We start from the raw sequence: 15,726 nt of genomic DNA, 5'->3' as shown, positions 1-15,726 counted from the left end.
AATTAATCAGAATGTTCGCGATCAGGGAAATCAAAGGAAACTGAGAAGTCAGGGAAATTAAAAATTGGTTAAAGACAAATCAATAGAATGATGGGCTAAAACAATTGATGTAAAAAAAACACTTAGTTGCTTCAAAAAGAATAAACAAAATGGACAATTTTTTAAATAAGCAGCTGTCTTTTCTTTACATCATTGATTCGTCTCATTATTCTGTTTATAAAAATATTAAGGTATAATTATCAAAAAAATTAATAATTTACGTGATATTTAATATTTTATGTCAACGTATGTCAGGCTAAAGTATAAAATATCTTGTAAATTATTGATTTTTTTATATCAGTACCTTCGTACTTTCATACTTTTATATGCAGAGTTAAAGAAATTATATTGTGTAAAAAAGTCATGTAATTATATTTTAAAAAGTGGAGGTGATCTTCATATCTTTTTGGTGCCTCCACCTAAACAAAAAACGTAGCCAAAACATGTCCCCATCGAAACTGTTCCACTTTAAAACATTTTTTCATATCATCAAAAACAAGCGAGTTATTTAGGTGACCTGTTTTAAATGCTTCACTCTGTATATAATTATTTGGAGTAAATACAATATGTTATTTGTACTATTTACTGTAAGGTAGAATTCTATAATATTTATTATCTATATTTACAACAAAAATTTGTACAAAATATTCTATTAGTCAAGAAAAAAGTAATGAAAATAGTAACGATTCGTTATGCGTCGTCTACAATAAGCAGTAGCAGTAGTAATAAGTCTGTAAGACATTTGGAAATAGGTTGATTTCTGGTATAATAGGACGTAAAGTAAGTTTGTAAGCAATAAGAGAATACAACATAAGAAATGGATTTCAATCATTAACTTATGAATTTACTTTATGCTCTATTATACTGGAAAACCAACTTGCTCTCGACGTATCTTACAACCTCACCACTAAAGCCTGTTCTACAATAGAGTCACAAGCCGTAAAAGAAGCCGTAAGAAATTAATTATTCTTTTCATGTTTCAACTATGATTGGCCAATTCTTATACGGCTTACGACTTGTTACCCTATTGTAAAACAGGTATACTGCAACTGCCCATTGTGGACGGTCTCTAAGGGTCATGGTACGTAAAAAAACTTAAGCACACGTAAACAGTAAGTTTATCGCTGATTGTAAACAACACGATCGAGTGATCGTAAAATTATTTCATAAAGTTTTTCTTTATTGTAAAAATATATTCATGAAAACCAATGCCACATGCTGTCATGTTCTCTCTCTTAATCGTGCACACACTTTTTAAAAAAAGTAAAATATAAAATAAATACTTATTTACGGAAAAACCTATTTCATACAACATCTTTATTTTCCAATAAACATTTTGATGTAAATCTCGTCTGCTTCTTACTCGTAACCTTACCCTTTACAACAAGCACCTTTTTTTTTTGCATTTCAGACTTAGATAATATACATCTTAAAATAAAATATACACAGATTTTTTTCTTCAAAACGGTACCGGAATCACCACAACACAGACGACGTGACGCGGCAATTAAGCATGTTCGTTCTTGTTTTATTTCTCCTTCCAAGTAGTAAAGGTGCTCATCATAAATAACAGAACATGATCTTATAATATTTAATCCACTCTAAAAGTCGTCTAACACAGTAGAAATCGAATGCATAGTTTATAAAATTAAAAACTAAATTATGTAATTGACGTATATTCTTTCAGCATAAAACAAAAATTAGAAGTCAATAAACTCCCTGCTTTTCTACATCGTAATTTACAATAGTTAGTATTGTTTACATTGTCTATATAAAAAAAATTTGCAAATACACGGACAATATATAAAATATCCCTTTAAGCGTAATCTTGTAACAACGACGTAATTCTGACTCATATTTCCTTTAAGAGAGTCAGAGAATGTTTGCTAAGCAGGAATCAAATCTCCACGAAATATGGTTCATATTCCCTTAACTTTAAAAGTTGACTAAAAAAAGTCTAAATCTCTATAATAAAACTTCAATCTTAATAAAGTTATAACTAAGTTTAAATCTCCATTGAATAAAGTTTAAATATCTAATAAATAAAGTCAAAAATTTTGAATATTATTTTTATTATTGTCTTGTCAAAAGACTTATACATGGCATAGAACAAATGTATAAGCAATAAAAATGAAACATATGCCAATAAATATTTAATATACTCATATTTGTAATAATTAATTTCTATAAAAATAAAACTGGAATCACACAATGCTCGATTTCTTGAATGATAAGCATGCTAGATACTACTATGCTTACTTTGATGCATGCAGTCCGACGCTTGATAAATAACTACAAAGTTAAAATTATTTTTAAAGAACACTGTAAATAACTACGTTCATTCAGCAGAACACAACAGTTTTGTAACCGTTTTATGATCGTCTACTAAGAAAAGATCATTCTTCTAACTCAAAAGTATACTCCAATCTGGAAGAAAACTTTTAATAGTTGCAAAATAAACGTTTGCCAATAATCTACTTATATGACTGTTTTTAATCGTTTAATTAATGCAAGGAGACAAGATATATGAGGTAATGCATAAAAAACACAAAATTCATATATCAGGAAGCATTATTAATTAGATAAAACAAAAAGTCTGCGTATAACTCGACAAAAATTATTAGTAAAATGTGAAATATACATAAAATGTATTCAACTTTCGGCCGATTTTCGAATCGCCTCCGCCTTTCGCTGTTTCCCTCGACTATTGTGTGGCATTTGGTCTGCGCGCGGGGCGGTGAGGTGAGGGAAACAGCGGAAGGCGGAGACGATTCGAAAATCGGTCGAAAGTTGCATACACTTTATGTATGTTCATTTTGAACTGGCACCTTTAATTAATCAGTTACTTTTCGTGGTAATATGTTATTAGATAAAAAAGTTTAAATTTTTAAGGATCTTTTTTTGAACATGGCTTGACCTTTTCATTTTTATGATTTTTTTCAGATATCACTTACTTTTTAAGAGTACAAATATATCACAAATATATATAAAAAAATGATTTAAAAATATGTAACGAAAGAGACTGAAATATGGCGAAAGAAAGGGGTGATGGAGGTGGGTGATAGCGAGAGGGTGTGGTGGGTCGAAGTTGGAGGAGGTGTGAGTGAAAGGTGAGACAGGAGAAAGGTGCACACGACTGCGGACAGAGAAGAAGGAGAAGGTCTCTCCTTGTTAGTGCTACCAGTATGAGAACAAAAGATCCCAAATTCAAATCCCGTTGAAATTTGACTCCATCAATGTTTTCATTGCCTACTATTGATAAATACAGCATCAGGCTTACAAGATACCGCTGACAGCAGTACACTGAAAAATAGATCATGTTTATGTAAGGATTTTCATTTTATCCAATTCTCTCTGATGCATATCAGCATGCCGTGCTCAGTACATAAACGTAGTCTAGCATGCATCAGATATAGCAACATACATACTTATCATTCAAGAAATCGAGCATCGTATGATGCCAGTTTAACAGACTGTAGATTGATAAACATATAAGCTCTTTTAATTTTTTTCTACAACTTATGTATATATTTTTTTGTATAAGTGAATATTCACGATCCACCTATTTAAAAAATATATCATGAATGTGTACACACTCGATAAAAAGAAATTTAATAATAGAGGCAAAACTGAAAAGGTCACTCTCTTGGCGAAATATATTTATGCGAATCTCAGAGTATATTGTATTACGTTCTCCTTATAATATATTACTTATAGTAACAGAGAAATAAAAGATAGAAAAAGAAAGAGAGAGCAAGAGAATAACAAAGCCTCTTCTTTGCTTTCCCAAAATATATGCGAAACCGATGGAGCCTACAAAAAATTACTTTGGTTTCAAACCATGGCTGAGTGCTGATGTTGGAGGGATTGTTGGCGTATAAGTGGGAATAGAGGTTTCACCCACAATAGTAGTCGTAGAAGCGTTAGTTTCACTTTTGTAACGAATGTTGGTGTATTCTCTACCTAACTGAAGTGATTTCTATAAAAAAAAAAAAAAAACAAATTAGTTAATAAAAATAAAAATATAATTGTTTATAATGTCATGATAACAAAATTTAGTACCTGTTCTGCTTGCATTCGTTGAGATATAGTCTCAATGTAATGTAAAACAGCGAGATAGACAAATTTATATTGCGCCTCCGTTTGGACCATTCCTGATCTTCGCGTACGTACTCGCTGTACCGTACGTTGAATGTCAATTTCACAATCAAGTCCTAAAAATTAAATGATATGTTATTAATGTGTATTGTATATCATTATAATATGTAAAAATAAATTATTTCATAATAAATCATAAAAAAATACATCGTCATTAGTACAAAGACAAATCAATAAGTATCCGTGTTAGTAATGAAGACAAGTTTTTTACAAGAATTTTTTTTATTTTTTAACGTAATCCCCTTTTAGGAGGATACACTTTTCCCAACCCCCTGCCATTTTTTAACCCTTCCGAAAAATACGATTTGTCAAATTCTGCAAAATTGGCCTCTGTTCCGGTGATGACCTCCTCATATAACGATGTAAATCTCTTTACACAGAACCATTTATTCAAGTTTGAAAACAGGAAAAGGTCGCAGGAAACCAAATCCGGAGAGTACGGTGGATGCGGCAGTAATTCATAGCTCAATTCGACCAATTTGACTGTGGCGATTACAAAGGAGTGAGCCGATGCATTGTCGTGATGGGACAACACTTTTTTTTCACCAAATGAATCCGTTTTTTCTTCAACATCGAATCGGCCCAATAAATCAGCATAGTACTGCCCCGTAAGTTTTTCCGTTCTCCAAATAATCGATGAAGATCATGTCTTGTACATTCCTAAAAACAGTAACCATCACCTTTCCGACCGATGAGACCGTCTTGACCTTTTTCGGAGCACGTTCGTCGGATGACACGTTCACTGTTTTGACTGTTCCTTGATCTCCGGTGTATAGTGATAATATTGTAACGACTCGATGTAAAAACTAATGCGGATTGCGCTTAAACAGTTCCAAACACTGCAAAATTGATAGACGCATCCGCTTGTCCATCGTGAGTAATCGCGGCACTCATCAGACCGACTTTTTCATTCCTAAGTTATTATGTAAAATATTGAATGCCATTCCGTTCCGTACAACACGTCTATGACCTTTGCTACTTCATGTAATTTCGTTAGGCGATCAGCGAGAATCATGTCATGGACCTCTTCAATGATTTTCTCACGTCTGTCGGATGAAAACCCCACAAATTGCTGTCAAATCACATTAATCTCTGAAATTTTATATAACGTCGTTTGAAAGATAGTAGTACACGATGGTAATGCCTTGCATCAGCAACGTCGCCTGTCTTCAAACACGGGTAGTTATTGATTTATCCTCGTATATATGTCAATGACATTATATGCTAAATATATTTAGCGTCTTTAATTATACAAGATGTTTAACTATCCTTATACTTACCATGACATTTAATTTGATCTAAAATCATGTCAATAACAATAAATGTGCCGGTCCTGCCAATTCCAGCGCTACAATGGACAAGAATTGGTCCTATGCATGGTTCATCCTGATCTTTTGAAGCCAAAGATGCCGCAATTGATTCTTGCCTAGCGTTTACATCATGCAAAAAGTTCAGTACACAACCAGGATCTGATGGAACACCGTGATCAGGCCACGCCTTAAAATATAGAAATTACACGCGTTCAAATATAGAAATTTAATTCTGCTCTTATTTTATATAATTTTATTTGATCACACAAAATATGTGCTGATTATATTTAACTACATAATGTTCATTAAAAAAATATACTTTATCATTTTTTTTTAAATATGCAAATAAAGAATAAAATATCACTCGAATTAATGACTTATTAAAGGTTTATTTGGTAAATATATCGACCCCGCTTTATGACCTTGACATATATTATCAAGATTATGAGTTTCCACAGAAACTAGGTCTATCTCATCTCCTCTATCTAGGGGTAACTGACTTTCCACTAGACAGAGGGGGAGGTGAAGTGAAAGTCGAGATACACTCCTAAACAAAGAAAAATGTCGACCTCACTTTACATAAAACATTTCCTTTATTCCATAAATATTCTTTTGACATAAAAGAATGATACTATGTAAATTATACAGCAGAATATGTAAAACATATAGTGTAAAATATATATTTTATGTTCGAAAACTACGTTCCTCTTATCAAAATTATTTTGTAAATAACTTTTTAATGAATAACGATCAACTGGTAAAAATTGTCGGAGATTACTCAGAATCATGATCTTGATGTGTCAAAATCAAGATTATCGGAGCGGGGTCTCCTATTCGATATATTTAGCCGTTTATACCGTTTATATCATTTATTTTAAGAATAGAAATATACGTTAGATACATTACTTGAAAGTGGTAATGATAAATTCTTCTGGATTCGGAAAACTCGGGTTTGGTTCCTTGCAAAAAGAATTCACGCAGTGTATAATCAGCAGTTGAAGTTCGAGATACAGCACGCACTTTCCACTCATTACCATATTCAGAACTTTCACCTTCTTCCGGCCAATAACGTGCACATTTGTTCTAGAAAAAAGAAAGAGGAAATGTGCCAAAAATTATTTTCTATCCATCTGTAAGAGCATTTAGAGAATTCACGTACTTTTCCCCTTTCTATTTCCTTAGTAGTCATAACAATCACATGAGTATTCTCCTGGTAAACCATGTGCCAAAAATCTGGTATGGTATTCGGAAGGCAACCTTGCGTAGCTATATAACATTTGCCAAATGATGAATCATCACTACCACTATCAACAGTAGGGTTCATTTCATCTGCTTCTTTGTTCTGCAAAACAATTTTATCGTTCAAAAATAGTACAAATTTTATAATACTATACAAAATATCTCTAAAATCTGAACTATTCTTTCAGATCCCTTGAAATCATTCAATTTTTCAATAAAAATAACAAGTTTTATTACTTAACTATAACAAGTTCATAGCAAAAAAAATACTTTAAACAAAACTAAGATCTATTTTTTATAGATTTTTGAATGGTGCAAACAAAAAATTACTCGACAAGGACATGGTCTCACCATGAAATTTTAAAATTGTAAAAAACCACTTTTTATACATTAAATTTCAATTTCGAAAACATGCTAATAAAATTTGATTTACAGTTTTATATCATTTTCGGCATCCAAAAATCTATAAAACATTTATCTGTTTCAGATTAAATGTTTTTTGTGTAAATTAATATAATTTTCGAATAATTGTGTGTGATAATTGAAGAGTAAGTAAACTAAACTTAAAAAAATGGCAAATAATAAAAACATATATGGCTCAAGTTTTAGCTTTAATTGATTTTAAGTTGATGTTTTTATTTTGTAAATACATATTTAATGTTTAAAGTTAAGAAATTGCATTAAATAATGAATTTGTTCAACATCTTTGCTGAGCAAACTTATTAATATTTCTAATTTCTCTCTGAAATGTACCAAAGATATCGATAAAATAATATTTACCTTTATATAGTTAGCATTAATATAATCAGCACCAGGAATATCAGACTCTACGTTTTTTAATCGTACTCTAGTGTGATCAAATGGTAAAATGTTTTTATAACGATTCTTGGCACGATTTTCTGGACGTAAACCTTCCTGTCTTGAAAACACACGCCGGCATTCTTGCTGTTGCAGCGATTCAAATTCTTCCCAAAAACCAGCCTTTCCTTTGCCACGACCTGCTCCATCCTCATTGCTTCCATTAATTCCATTCCAACACAGCCAACCATTGGAGCAACCATTTTCTTTGTGTAATTGTCTAACTCTGCTTTCGATACTACTAGCATTAATACGCGTTGCATTAAATGGTTGCCTATAAATTAATGTTTATTAAAAATATTATAATGCCCTACATTTTCTAAAAAATTGAAAAATACTATAAAATAAACGAAAGTATTGTAAATTTTAAGTGAAGCTTTTAATATAATTTTTATATACACAATATTTTATATCAATATAAAAATGATACGTAAAATAACACAAAATAAAATATATATATTAAATCCTTACCGAAGATGAACAACGCTTCCGCTTGTTTCAACCATTGGATTTCGTTTATAGTGATCTATTAAATCGCTAAGACTATCAAACTTGTATCCACCACCAACATCATATTTATTATCCTGCAATATTAATTTTATCTAATTGATTTACTTGTAATATAGGGTGTGTGTGTGTGTGTGTGTGTGTGTGTAAAAAAAAATACTTATTTTAATTATCCCTTTTTACACATACACGCAAATATTCTCTACCTAATACAACTGAAAAAGTAATAACTCTACACCACAGATTTCTATATAATACCGACATCACTACCTCCGTAAAAAAAATGAGATGAAGCGAACTTGAAGGTAGGAGATGACGGCCATTTTTACCCGGTCATGACTAAACTATAGCACGCTATAAACCTTATAATTAATAATATATCAGTTACTTTTCATGATAATATATTATTATCATTTACCCGGTCATGATTAAACTATAGCACGCTATAAACCTTATAATCGAAGCAAAGTGTACACACTAACACTACTTCACAAAGTAACGTACGTGATGACCGGATAAATATGACGTTTCGGCTTCAGCTGACCCATAACAAACTATAGCATGTTAGCGATCTAGGTGTTATATAGAAATCTGTGCTCTATACATACATAAACAATAAATCAAAAAACTTAAATAAAACTTTTTGCCATACCCCGTATTTTTTTTTAGATAATTAAATACAAAATTTATCGTACATGCTTTTTTTATACTGTTTTAAGTTTAAAGATTTCAATTTTATATACCAGTGGTGGTCATACAAAAAGTCATCTATATAAAAATTAATAAAATAATTATTTTACCTGTTTGTCTTTACTTGCAGGTAATATCATTTATTATACATTAGCAACAATTCATGTCAATGAACATAACGAATGAACTAATGAACATAACGAATTATTATCGAAATAAGCTTTATGCTGTATTGCGAGAATTCTAAAATGATCTGTGTTATAAATAATCTGATCGTAATTTAGACGAATAATTTAGTAGATCGAAATTTAGTCAATTATTTAGAATTGCAACGAAAATAGGACGAAATATTCACTAAAATTTAACTAGTAATAAATAATAATACTTTTTTGAAAAATAAAATAAACGAAATGAGAAAAACAATTAAGAGTCAATTACACGGTTATTGTTACGCTAATAATTAGTTGTAATTGTAAATTATTATAATTCAAAAACAAGGTATATATATTTAAGAATCACCGTTGGATAATTTAAATATTAAATTGAATTATTACTTGTTTTACACACGTAGAATAGTACATTTAGACCTCGTTTCGCTATATAAGCAGGAGATATGGGGATGTAAGATAAATCTCGCGTAACCTGTAGAGGAAAGGGACGGAACCGTCATCAACATTATTTCATCCCTTCCTCCCAAACTGGACATCGGCAGCGTGAGCCGCCTCTGAGCAAGGACTGATTAGGTCCTATCCTAAGATACCGCTTTTAAGGGGATTTACCCCGAATCAACGGGGTCTATCTCGACGTCCATTGCCCTCGAGTTGAGGACACCGGGGCGCGAGACAGCCGAAAGCGTAGGTCCCGCTGTAGAAGAGAGGCAGGATCAAGACCCTCATCCCACCCCCGCACGGGGATGAACCAGGCCCAACGGGAAGCGACGACACTACAGTACTATAGACCCTTGCCTCCCGAATGCGAGGGAGACCCCACCCTTATCAACTGTCCTCTGGTCCGCACCCATTTTTCTGGTAGGCGACGGAGTGCTACCGTCGGACCCCTCCGATTCGACCGGCGGTGGAACGCGATCGTCGAATTCTCCCTCGTCGTACCGCGGAAGACAAGCGGTTCTCGCGGACGGAGGGACGGGTCCGCAAGTCTCCGAGCCCGCGTGAAGCCCGACCGCGCTCCGCACAAACGAGGCACTTTGCCTTCCTCCCGTACTTCACTTGAACGTGCCCGAGCTCGCCACAGTTAAAGCAGCAGCGACTGACTACGATCCGCCGCAGACGAGCATCGCTGCTGAGTCAGGCACTTGTAGCATTTCAGAGGGGACTGCTGGGAAGCAATTCCACCCGAGCGCTGATCTAGCTTCAGGGACCCGACGACTCTGCGCCTCTGCGGGGCACTAGACCCACACGGAACCCATGTCACGACGGGTGTAACGGATCTCTCCGACCCTCAAGTCACCAGGGTTAACTCAAGTTACAAAGCCCCTTGGGGGCAACTGTGGACCTGATCTCCGAAGGGGAAATCGAGTCATCAAAACTGGATACCCTTAGCTCCACCCTCCGCCGAGTCACACTCACGCCGAGCATGAATCCGCAATCTTTGGAATGATTCCAAATTTTCACGCACTTCTAACACTCTAACAATTTGAAGATTGAAATTTCAAATAGTGTATAAAATATAAAAAGATACAAATATTAGCGATTTTTCAAGTTTATATTCTGCTATATTGGATTTTGAAAACAGTGAATGTAAAAGATATAGACCTCAAAATCATAGATCTGTGATTGTATACATTTAACACATAACTCAAATTTAATGCGATTGTACAAAAAAACACCAAGATTTTTTTAAGATTTTATCAATTCGGCCGTCATTTTGGATCCGTCATAATGGATTTCAAAAATTTCACCGTGGAGTCTTAAAACAACTATTTTGACCACCGATGGTATATTTGTAGAAAATTAAAAAGATTGTTATCAATTCGCAAACCTTTAAAAAAAATGATCATTTTTTTCACTTCTTTTTGTTCTGATCGCCATATTTAATTTTCACATGGACGAAATGCGACGACGTCATCGTGAAGAGCGACCCTCAAAACCTTAGGATATCAAATTTCGTTGAAATATTTCATGTTTTAGTGTGTTAAATTTTTTATCTTGAAATCAATCAAAAAATATCCTTCTGTGCGGGTTACTTGAGAAAAAAAAAAAGAAAGAAAAAAGTTGCTACGATTTTTTTGCACAGAGTTACAGCACTTTAATGTAACTCTCACATTTTCTCACTGACAAGTTTGAGAAAACATGAACATATTACACATATTACATCCAACATTCAAAAATAGCTACGCACAAAAAAACAGCTTATAACAAATCTGGCAATTTGTTGGTAACTTGTTTTTGACATGCAGACGAGACAAGGCCTCCCTACACGGTCAGTAATACTGAGTCAGTATTACTGATCAGTATTATTGACAGTATGCATTAGTTTTTACAATCTTATACGATCAGTTATTATTAATAATATTTCACTTCAGTTTGACGTGATTTGACGTATATTATTATCTATGGTGACATGGATCTTAAGGAAAAAGCATGTATTTAAATCCAAATCATCGTCAGTATTCTATCTATGTCAATCCATCTGGAGACACGGTAGTGTCTCGGTTAATATTAACCACACACAATCAATAATATTGTCAGTATTCGTTGATACTGACAGTATTACTGACCGTGTACAGAGGCCTATACACACATTAATTTGCTGAAGAGGACTCCAAAGTGAACCAAAATGAATAAATTATTTGGATTACATCGTAAATTGTAGAATAAAGGAGTACTATTTTGTTTTACTTTATTGCTTTGCGTTCTAATAACTGTGCTATACTCTCATTCATTCTATTATTTTTTTTCTACTTCTGATTGTATATAAAATATTATATATTATAATCTAACCTGAGATCGTATCATAACGTGTGTTACACGATCATCAGTCCGTACTGATAGTACAAAATCGCCAGGTTTACTTTGAGACTCACGCACCAAGAAAGATCCATTTTTTCCACGTTCCAGCATTAACCGTTCTGCTTCTTTCGCTGACAAATGGCCATGGAACCACCTTTAATAACATATTTGACTATTACTACATAATAATACTATACAATAATTTAAAATAATATCAACGAATATAAATTATTTTAAAAGATTTATATAAAAAGATAAAACATATATAAACATAAAACATGTATAAATATTCTGTGAAATATAATTATAAATTTGTACCTTTCAGTTGTAGGGTCAGCACAATTGAGAGGAAATCTAAGTTCAATAATTTCACCATTTTTCTCGCGTAACTGTCCACCATTTTCCATGTAAAATTGTACTAATTCAGAAAGAGTAGCAAATTTTTCACCGCCATAAAGATCATAGAAGTCTCCTGCATTTTTTATTTTAATATGAGTCACTTCACCATTCCGTCTAAAAATAATGAAAATAAAAATATCAGATACTATGTATTAGTATATTTACATGATTTATAATTAATTGTGTAGTGATAAATTAAACGTAGTTTTATATATACCTAACAGACAATGTAAAGTCACCAGGATTTGAAGAACTTGGTCTTGCTAAAAATGAACTGTCAACTCCTCGTTCCATTAACAAACGTTCCGCCTCCAAACCTGTAATATTGGGGTGAAACCATCTGCAAGTAAAACATTATTTACATTAATATTATTTGTATTACACACATTTGATATTAACAATTTATTAATAATTAAAGAAATAACTAAATACACTCAATAAGTGTATAAGTGTGTTCAGAAAGACGCTATTGGTCCTATTTATAATATGTTATTCTGTCCTTATTTTATGTTTAATAAATAAATGATAAGGATAGAATAAATGCATTCAGCAAAAAAAAAAAAAAAAACAGCAATTTATAACTGTTATAAGATACTTTAATATGATTGATTTATGTATTTAGAAATCCAGTAAAAACTAAAAGTAAAACTAATGATATTGAAGAATTTTACAACAATTGCAAAGCTATTTTTTCTGCTAAACACAGCTAATAAGTGTGTTCAAGCAGACAAAACAATTAGCTCATTCGTTGAAAAAAATGAACAAATGTTTGTTACTTATAAATACAATCAATTAGATTCATTTGTTTAGGAAGCAGTTTTATCCAGCTTGAATGCATCTATTGATACAAATGGTGATTGTTTCTCTCTGAACACATTTCATAAGTACACTATAGATTTAGTCAATACACATTTAAGACATAAGTGGGTGCTTTCCAGCTACGACACAGCAATCACCTCATCTTTATTTAACATTAGCGAATGACAAGGATGCAACAATTGCCGTGTCACTTCTGTGTTTCTTGTTGGATAATAATCTTATGCGTAGATATTATTTTTTTATACATTAAAATGATCCAGATGACTTATGAATGTATTTCTTATATCATACATATATTAAAATGTAAATACTCTAAAACGCCAACCGAAAATTGGCAACCATAACCAAGAGTATCCGACTATGCTTTTCTGCTGTGTTCAATTGTGCCGTGCCGTGTTGTTGTTGGAAAGCACCGCGTTCAACACTGTGTTACACAGTGTCTACTTGTATCATAACTGGAAATTACCCAAAACTTGTGTCAGTTCTTATGCATTAGGCTGGGTCCACAACCTATTTTTAAAAGACTCTTAACCATAAAGCTGTAAGAAATTGACCAATCACAGTAGATTATTTTTCTCGCAATCAACTATGATTGGTCAATTTCTTATGGCTTTACGGCTTAGAGCCTCTTAAAGTAAGGTTGTGGACTCAGTCTTATCAAAGAAATAAGGATTAAGTTAGAAGATAGTCTTAAGGTTATAAATCAACCTTCCTGCTAAGGCCTTTAATATGACATGAAACTGATTCTACAATGAGTCTATAATCAGAAGTTTTAGTCTTAATAGGTAAAGTTGATCAATCATCATTAGTTGTACAAGTTGGCTATTAATCAACTTTATCAATAAGACTTAGGACTACTGACTACAGAATCATTATAGAATCAGTATTAGATTTGAAACTGATTATCAATAGTAGAATTAGCATATTATATACCCTGATTACACATTATATACAAAATAGCATATTATATACCCTGATTGACCCATAATAGAATTAGCACATTATATACAATCATATTGCAGTCTATCAGGAAATGTCTATCATGGAACATGTCAGAATGAATTCCAATCAAAATTATTTTCTCTAGAAGAAAATACGTAGAGAGCTTTCCAACAAGTGACACTGCATAACACAGTGACATTTCATCTTTGTTTAACGTTGGCGAACAACAAGGATGTAATATGTTACACTATGTCGCTTGTGTCTTTTGCTGAAAAGCTCCCATGGAAATCCAGAGAATAATTGAATAATTCCAATCGCGCGCACAGGATTGATTCTGACTTGTTCCGTGATATGTGCAAGGTGGAACAAGAGCAGAAAGTATCATACCAAAAATGGTAACAAAACACATAAATGCCGCACCTTGTACGACCAGGTGGTGACGATTCGTTCCTTTGTACATTCGCTGGCATCGTTCCTTCACAAGCAAAACGCAATTGATATTCTTTATTCTCGTAATTAGCATGCGTCAACAAACAAGAGTGAAGCCCGGATAGCATTTAAAGTTGTGAGAGATTGCGGTTGAACCATTGATCCGTCCTGCTAATGCCCGTGATCGAAGATCAGATTGCACTTGAGATCACATGTGTTTACATCGTTAGAATGAGTAATGTTTTTCCGCAAGTATCACTTTTACAAAAAGATACACGAGAGCTTAAATTACAACGGTCTCGCAATCACAAAATTATACACACGTTTGTTTCTCAAACGCGGCGAAATGTCTCACCTGCGAGATACCATACTGTAATTATTTGGACGACTTATGTTAATTATTTATTGGTCTGTTCTTTTTGACTGAACTTTTGCACTAGTTCATCTCTCTTTCTTTTCTCTCCAGAAGAACAGAAGAGGAAGAAAGATGTACTGGTGTGCAAAAGTTCAGTCAAAAAATGAACAGGCTTAATAAGTAATTCACAATAACCCATTAAAGCGCACACGATTCGCCTCGAATGATCATGACATACTTTACAGTTCGCAGTTTATCGATTGTATGTACATCAGATTATCAGATTGAGAACGATGCCAATACCATCGTCATCTCTAAACATGGGCCACTCCAAGCCTGCTCTATCTGCTACACCAGGCTTGTGCGAAAACAAAAAACCTTCGATCGCGCTTGATGTATGTGGATACATAAATAAAGGTACATTTACATGTAACTGCATGGTAACAACCAATCAGCGAGGCGATACGAGCAGTGGCGTAAAAAATATTTTCTTCGCCACTGGCTATATTGCCACGCTGATTGGTCGCTGCTTGACGCTTGACAGTTGCATGCGAATGTACCTTAAGCTGGTTCTACATTAAGCCCATTCTACATTGGTTGTATCGTAGGCGTCGCATGTCACAAACTTGTTACAACAGCCAATCCGAAGTGTCAATTTAAAGTCTCACGACGCTTACCACGCTACGATACGACCAATGTAGAATGGGCTTTAGACCGCTGAACCAATGAGGATCTTATGTTAATTAATATGGCAACTTAAAAGACCGCAGCACACACTTTTGCATAACGCATAAACCATATATATAAAGAATTTGATTGGTCCATTAACTCATGCGTAAGAAAATGGGCTAATGAAATTCCTTATTCATATGCTTTATGCTGCGGCCTTTAACTGGATGCTTGTTGGTCCAACAGTTTTATGTTATGCCATATACATTTCATGTGCGATAGGCTTAAGCGGGGAGCACAGCTTTTGCATAACGCATAAACCATATACATAAAGAATTTGATT

At 33.4% G+C, this 15,726-nt stretch overlaps 2 protein-coding genes across 2 annotated transcripts in view; both read right to left on the bottom strand.

The window, feature by feature from the left end:
• The window catches only part of LOC108777158 (E3 ubiquitin-protein ligase TRIM71), a 32,216-nt gene extending 31,097 nt beyond the window's left edge, over nucleotides 1-1,119 (bottom strand). The window contains exon 1 of the mRNA XM_018543970.1: nucleotides 1,063-1,119. Within this exon, the coding sequence (XP_018399472.1) occupies nucleotides 1,063-1,119 (57 nt within the window). The remainder of the gene's footprint in view (nucleotides 1-1,062) is intronic.
• Nucleotides 1,120-3,831: 2,712 nt separating this feature from the next.
• On the bottom strand, nucleotides 3,832-14,743 carry LOC108777178 (tyrosine-protein phosphatase corkscrew). Its single transcript, XM_018543996.1, has 12 exons — nucleotides 14,715-14,743; nucleotides 14,351-14,617; nucleotides 12,387-12,509; nucleotides 12,089-12,283; nucleotides 11,762-11,924; nucleotides 8,076-8,188; nucleotides 7,527-7,878; nucleotides 6,667-6,849; nucleotides 6,414-6,590; nucleotides 5,478-5,694; nucleotides 4,102-4,253; nucleotides 3,832-4,018 (listed from the first exon to the last, which is right to left on the bottom strand). Exons 2-12 carry the CDS (start codon nucleotides 14,485-14,487, stop codon nucleotides 3,863-3,865), a joined length of 1,968 nt encoding a protein of 655 aa, XP_018399498.1. The 5' UTR covers nucleotides 14,488-14,617; nucleotides 14,715-14,743; the 3' UTR covers nucleotides 3,832-3,862.
• Between the last annotated feature and the right edge of the window lie 983 nt (nucleotides 14,744-15,726).

The sequence above is a fragment of the Cyphomyrmex costatus genome, unplaced genomic scaffold (assembly GCF_001594065.2).
Source record: "Cyphomyrmex costatus isolate MS0001 unplaced genomic scaffold, Ccosl1.0 scaffold413, whole genome shotgun sequence".
Classification (NCBI taxonomy): Eukaryota; Metazoa; Arthropoda; class Insecta; order Hymenoptera; family Formicidae; genus Cyphomyrmex; species Cyphomyrmex costatus.
The sequence above is the reverse complement of the archived record's forward strand: the minus strand, read 5'-3'. Positions and strand labels throughout refer to the sequence as shown.

Bases quoted from the DNA above. Each gene is read 5' to 3' on its own strand.
- LOC108777178 (XM_018543996.1), bottom strand. From the start codon at position 14,487: ATGCTATCCGGGCTTCACTCTTGTTTGTTGACGCATGCTAATTACGAG. The intron at 8,189-11,761 runs GTTAGATTATAA...TTAATATTGCAG, and splicing joins ACGTTATGATACGATCTCAG to GATAATAAATATGATGTTGG. The intron at 5,695-6,413 runs GTAATGTATCTA...CTATATTTTAAG, and splicing joins TTTATCATTACCACTTTCAA to GCGTGGCCTGATCACGGTGT.